The sequence below is a fragment of the Atractosteus spatula genome, chromosome 3 (genome assembly GCF_055471065.1).
Source record: "Atractosteus spatula isolate fAtrSpa1 chromosome 3, fAtrSpa1.hap1, whole genome shotgun sequence".
NCBI lineage: Eukaryota > Metazoa > Chordata > Actinopteri > Semionotiformes > Lepisosteidae > Atractosteus > Atractosteus spatula.
The window spans coordinates 9,159,813-9,166,468 of NC_142708.1; the positions used below are offsets into that span (position 1 = coordinate 9,159,813).

Here is a 6,656-nt window from a genome sequence, read left to right on the forward strand (position 1 = left end):
GTTAAAAAAATGAATGGGATAAAATGGAATATAATACCATTTTGATATTAGAAAAGCCAATAGAGAGTTTTCAAACAATACTGCAATGAATGATAAAATTAATAATAAGAGGTACAGCATTACAGCATCAAAAGGACAGCAAAGGATGAAGAGCAATGTTTATGAGATTAAGATTAAGCGGTTAGAAAATGGATGGATATTTCCGTAAGAAAGAATTAGAACAGCATGCTTCAGGCTGTAAAAGGGCAAAAGTTCTTTATTAAATTATATTAGCACAGAAGAGGCAGAAATGCAACAGGTACATCTCCAAGGGCTGGTGGTATTCTACCAATTGTACCCAATGAAACAAGAGGTGACAATCACAGGCCATATACCCAGCTCTTTCGATACGTCTTCGAGATACAGGCACTGGCACTAATCCACAAGAGAGCTGAAAAAAGAATCAAGTAATTACAGCCCTGTAGGTCTGATTCCTGTTACTTTTGTAGGTCTTGGAAACAATATTGGAACTAAACTAGAGGATCACCCATCCATTTTTCTGACGGCTTTATCTAATACGGGGGGTTCCCAGAGCCTATCCATCACGGGGCACCCACTCACAGCAGGCCACATTTTACCAGAAGCCAACTTGCCTACCAGTGTGTCTCTGGACTGTGGGGAGAAAATGGAGCACCTGAGGAAACCCACACAAGCACAAGGAGAACATGCAGAAAGGAACTGAACCCAGGGCCCAAGCGATGCCACATTGTGCGGCCCACCAGAGGATCGTCCTTATAGAAATAAGACCAGGGTCTTCGAAAAGGTAGGTCCTCATAAAAGTTCCTCATCAAATATTAATTCTCTATTTGCAAGATTTAGGCATTCATAGTAATATGTGCGCTTGGATTGAAAATGGCCACCAGCCACAATATGTCACCTTGCAACTCACAACTGGCAACCCAGTGAAGCTCAGTAGGTGTGAGCCGGGGCAGTACCTGGATTAGTACCTGTTAGTGGGGCCAGTAGGGGGCGCTCACCCTGCTGTTTGTGTGGGTCCTCATGTCCCAGTGGAGTGATGGGGACACTATACTGTAAAAAAGGTGCCATCCTTTGCAAGGTCCTGACTGTGGTCATTAAAAGTTCCAGGGTGTTTCTCGAAAAGAGTAGGGGTGTTACCCCAGCATCCTGGCCACATTTCCCCCTGGCCTTTATCACTCATGGCCTCCTAATACCCATCCATGAACTGGCTTCATCACTCTGTTCTCCTCCCCACTGTTAGCTGATATGTGGTGAGTGCACTATGGCTGCCATCGCATAATCCAGGTGGGGCTGCACATTGGTGGAAGTGAGTCCCCATTACCTGTAAACTGCTTTAGGTGGAGTGTCCAGAAAAGCACTATATAAGTGTAGTGAATTATTATTATTATTGAAATTGGGAATTCTCTAAAAATAGAAATTAAAGAGAGCCGATAAAGGGCCAAGGCTCAAACTGGGGTGATATAATTAGTAGGCTCCCACAGAGATCTCTGTTAGGACCACTGCCCTTTGAGATATCCATGTTTTGGACCCTAGTGTTGTGAGTCACATTTGCAGGTAATACCAACATAGGTGGCATAGTAAACACTGGACAAACAACAAAGGAAATTCAGGGAAGATTTAGACAGGGGGACCCAGCAGTGACCTCAACAGGGACCCCTCAACAGGGACCCAGCCGCTTGAGCTAAAGAGAGATCTCCCTTTGGCTCAAGAGGCTGGGTCCCTGTTGTGTAATGCTAGAGGCCTGGGTTCAAGTCCCTGGTGGTTGGGGGGCTGATCTGATGTGGCAGCAGGTGAGGGTGCCCATGTGAACCCTGTAGTGTTACAATATCATTTCTCTCGGGGTGCCCTCTGTCGTGTAGCAATACACTTGTAATTTTTCATCGAAGCGCTGTGTACCCCAATTTGTTTGCTACTAGTTATGTACTTTTCATAAACGTGTTACACAAAACATGACCAGGGGCTTTCAGACATTACATAGATTTTCATTTTGCAAATGTCTTAGGCAAATGAAGTGGGCAGTGTCTGGAGAACTTAAGCTGTACAGCGCATCTTCCAAACATCCTTTCATAAGTGCTCTTCAACGCGCTGCATATTTGTGTCCTTGAGGTTGCTGAGCAGCTGTGGTGCTCTTTTCAATCGCAGAATTTACAGTACTGTAAGTACCCCTCGCTTTTGCAATCGGTTTACGGTTTTATACGGAGGGCATTTTTGTACCTACAGTAGCTGGGAGACGTACTGTACGCAAAGTTACATTATTCACCCACGTTACATAAAGCCAATTGACATGTCAGAAGATCGCATGTGTATTTGCTTACTTGTAGCTATATGTGAAAAATGGTTTAAATATCATGTTTGAAATGTCGATTCAGCTCTTAAAATTTAAAACATTTTTTCCAAGCCACTCCTTTGTTTTGTATTGCTTGAATCTACAATATGACATGTATTCAGTTGCATCATTATCATTGTCAGTTGCAGTGACACTTCTCTTGTGAATGGGTAAATTAATCAAATACAAAACCTAAAACGTTTAAAAAATGTTGTTGGTACGGAATACGAGGGCGATACTGAAATGAATACGATGCTGTCAAGTCAGAAATATTTGTAGCTACCTCTCTTTACCAGCAAGCAAACATCGCTGAAACGAAAACGGAAGTGAAGAGATCTGAAAGTCTTTTTCGTTACCAAACACCAGCTTCTAAATCTATAACTACTGACATTTGTAATGAGAAATTTATGCAGAGAAAGATTTAATCCATTTTTTAGATAAACTCCAAAAAGAACGACAGCTAATGTTCTAAATAAGTGATATAAGTATTTAATCACGCTTTAAAATTGGTTGTGTTGACAAAAGGTGGACACATCAACACTACCTGTTTCAACATCCAACGGGCGTAAGTATTTAGATGCTTTGTGCCCTAAATTCTATATGTACCCTTTCTTCTATCTCTGCATCTTTTCCTAGGTTAGCGTTGTATGAAGTCTGTAGTTTGAATAAGAGTTTTTGTCTCTGGTTAAAATGAAATTTGTTTCAGCTTGAGAGCAGCATGGCATTATGATGCATCTACTGAGAATGTATTCAAAAGTCAACAATGAAATAGGAAGGGGCTGTAGATGTTTTTTGTTTTAAAAAAAAAGATAACCAGTGAGTTTAAGACTGCTTGAAAAACAAATCACTATTCACTTTCTCCAGCTTGGACATCAAAGATGAGGTTGGTTGTTCTGGGCGCCACAGGACAAACTGGGCAGCAGGTGGTGAAACAGGCTCTGCAGCAGGGCCATACAGTCACTGCTGTTGTCAGGAAACCGAGCAAGCTCACAGTGGAACACCAGAACCTGAAGGTAACCCAGTAAGACATAGGAGAATTAACGCTTAATTAGTCAGTTAGCTAATTAATCGGACAGCGGGTAGCTATACAGTACTTACATCCACAGTAGAACTCTACAACGGAATTCTGTTGTGTCACCTGTAAGCACTGCTGCACTTTTCCTTGTAAGGATGAGTAGAATGTAATTAAAGGTTTGCTACACTATATGAATCAGTAAAAGCATTGTTTCAAACTAAAAATGCCGGTACTGAAGTTTGAGTCCGAACGTACAGTATGTTATATACTGTATGTTAAATAGCTGGATCACGGAAACTATCTTGTTATTTCGTACACTTGAGGATATTATCTAGCAAGACAGGCGGTATGCCTAACACATCCTTAAATATGAAATGTTTTACATACTTATGAACCTTTGTATTTTAAACAGTTCCTTATTGCTAAAGCTAATAGGGTGGTTTGTTGTGTCTGCATTGTGATCTGAATATTAAAGCATGTGTGAGTGATTCGCACAAGATAAGGTCAAAACAGTGCTGTTGAGGAGTCTGAGCATTTGTGGATAAATACAGTAGAAATTAAATCACAAAGAAGTGTCTTAGTGGAACAAGTAATAGGTTTATTCCCTGCTGAAAAGAGCCCTTTACACCTTGTGACATGCCAACAGAGTGCGTCTTTTTAATTGCATTTCTGTTAATTGGACCGCATCTTATACTTTGCAAAACAGATTTTCTTTTGGAACCAATGAAAATTTGCCTCAGTGTTAAGAAACAGAGCCCGGTTGTTTCCGATCTGGTGGAGGCATTCTCCTCGCTCCCAAGTTTTTCCCTGTTTCCAATGTGTCTATTTTGTTTCAGGTCGTCGAGGGAAATATCTTCTCAGAGGACAGTCTCTCTCCTCACTTCAAGGGGCAGGATGCTGTCATTTCCTGCCTTGGCTTTCGTCTCTCAGTCTTCTCTTCTGTTTCTGGATTTTCGGATTCTATGAAAGCTATAGTGAATGCCATGAAGCAGGCAAAAGTTAACCGAATAATTGCAATGTCGTCTTGGTTCTCTGAGCGTAAGTGCATCTGTGACACTCAGTCCCTGTAACAGCAGTATCTACTGTTTTGACCTTGTTGAGTATGCTACGAACCAGCCTAGTTATGAGAAACCCAGACTTATTCCACTTTGCGCTGTTGTCCAGCTAAAGGCTCTGTATTCACTCTACACTGGATTTGTTTTATTTGTTGTAGCTAACTCTAGCACAAACGCAGGCTACATGGTGCGCTATCTTATCCTGCCGATGATCCGCAGCTTGATGAACAATATGTACGAGATGGAAACGGTTCTGTCCAAGACGGAGGATATCAACTGGACTGTGGTGAGACCTTCGGGCTTGACGAATGAGCCAGCTACAGGTGAGACAGCTGAGCTTTCATGTTCGCGCATTAATCGCCTATGCTGAAAGAGATATGAGTTACGGTAAGTATGAGTTAATCAAAACGCATGCTTTGGAATTGTTTTAATTAATGTAGCTTTATAATGCCCAAAAGGATTGACTGCTTGATTTGGTTGCCCTTGTAGTCTTCTCTGTAGTTTATATCAGTTAATATCAGTCATCCTTAGTGCACAAGAGGTACCCACTAGTGAAGGCCTGCAGGTTATAAACATTTTTGGTGGCTTGCTCACTGTGACACGTCCCTTATGACCTTCCAGAAAAGGAGTTCCTGACGCACGAAGGATACTTCGTACCGTACCCCAGTGAGGGCAAACTGGAAACCTCCATCTCCCGGGCGGACGTCGCCCGATTCATGCTCTCGCTGCTCAACAGCAGCGCGTGGGTCAGGAAAGGGGTGTCCATGACGACCAAGTGAACCACTCCTGGCCTCCCTCGAAGGAGCTCGCGTGGCTGGGAAGCGGAGCGGGGGTAACATAGAGAGTGAATCATGGGAGTCATGTCAATATCCCTCATGCACACCACGGCCGTCTGGATTGTATTCTATTGGAAATTCTTCCCAGAAAAAATACTCTAATTTTTGCTATAGTCCTGGATTTAAACGTCATTTAAACTTCATATATTTCCATCTCTTTGGTGGCTTTTGGCTCGGAAAAAACATTTCAGCATGTTTCAGCACTGATATTGGACTAGACAACAGAAGAAGCCTTAAAACAAATCAAATCAATAATTATTAAGTTATTAAAGTATAAGTTATAGTGGCATATACACGGTTTAAAAGTCAAGAATCTGAATGTATTGATGATGTTCAACAACTTGTAATAGTATTGCTTGAATATAATTTTACATCTTGTCTTGCATGAACGCCAAAGCTATGCCAAAGTATTTTAATCCATCAGTTAGATAGGATGGAAGGGATAACAGGCTTTGCAGTAACTGTCTGACTGGAGGCTGTAAAGGAGTGACTTTTAATTAGAAAGTAAAGCCTTATTCTAATAGAGCACTCATTTGAAATCCAGAGAGATGCATTATAGATCAATAGATAAAAGATAAGTCTCATGCTTAATCTGATAACTAGTTAGGTGTCCATGATGTTTAGTACAACATTGCTTTTTTTCTGCCTAGAGTCTGAAATATATACTGTACCATACCCATATGTTTTCTATAACTTTTAAAATGTAACAGATTCAATGCAGCAACATTATATTTGTAGGCATTGCCTGCTGTATTAGCCTTAATAAAAGAAAATGGAAAAAGTGACCTTATTGTTTTTACTTTGATGTTCCTTTGATTTTCGTCCACGTGTTCTCTACTGTGATGAAATGGTTATTGGGAAAGATCAATGCATGATTCCTTCCCTACATTTCCAGTTCAATATGTTGAGCTGGTTAGTGTACTATTGCAGGTTTGGGGAGGCATTTCAAGTCATTGCAAGAAAGATGCAGTATAAGCAAACTAAGATGGTCAAGTTACCCAGACGCCCTGGTAAAGATGAGTCCCTGGGATCCTTTAAGAAAGAGCTGGATCAGAAAGGTTTTAATGACCAATCAAGTAAGATGACTTCCTCTGATTCCTAATTTCCCACAACTTTCTAACATTATAATAATAATAATAATTGCTTACACTTTCTGGACACTCCACTCAAAGCGCTTTACAGGTAACGGGGACTCCCCTCCACCACCACCAATGTGCAGCATCCACCTGGATCCACCACATTAAAGCAGGCATAAAGACTTAACTTTCACATTTCAAGAAAGATAATGACACACTTACTGTATGTAGGTCACTAAAAATACTAATGTACAGTAGCAGCATAGATTGTTGTATTTTTAAGACTTTATATAAGGAAACATACAGATAAATAGTATTCCTGCAGTTTCC

At 41.0% G+C, this 6,656-nt stretch overlaps 1 protein-coding gene across 1 annotated transcript; it reads left to right on the top strand.

The window, feature by feature from the left end:
* The first annotated feature begins 3,214 nt into the window (after positions 1-3,214).
* LOC148837366 (flavin reductase (NADPH)-like) lies at positions 3,215-6,035 on the top strand. The gene is made up of 4 exons (XM_088911915.1): positions 3,215-3,357; positions 4,196-4,397; positions 4,573-4,737; positions 5,036-6,035. Exons 1-4 carry the CDS (start codon positions 3,223-3,225, stop codon positions 5,191-5,193), a joined length of 660 nt encoding a protein of 219 aa, XP_088768041.1. The 5' UTR covers positions 3,215-3,222; the 3' UTR covers positions 5,194-6,035.
* The last annotated feature ends 621 nt before the right edge of the window (positions 6,036-6,656 follow it).

What these genes read in the sequence shown, in the direction of transcription:
- LOC148837366 (XM_088911915.1), top strand. Translation starts at nt 3,223, where the DNA reads ATGAGGTTGGTTGTTCTGGGCGCCACAGGACAAACTGGGCAGCAGGTG. An exon ending in TGGAACACCAGAACCTGAAG is followed by an intron (nt 3,358 to 4,195) that starts GTAACCCAGTAA and finishes ATTTTGTTTCAG; the next exon opens with GTCGTCGAGGGAAATATCTT. An exon ending in GTCGTCTTGGTTCTCTGAGC is followed by an intron (nt 4,398 to 4,572) that starts GTAAGTGCATCT and finishes TATTTGTTGTAG; the next exon opens with CTAACTCTAGCACAAACGCA.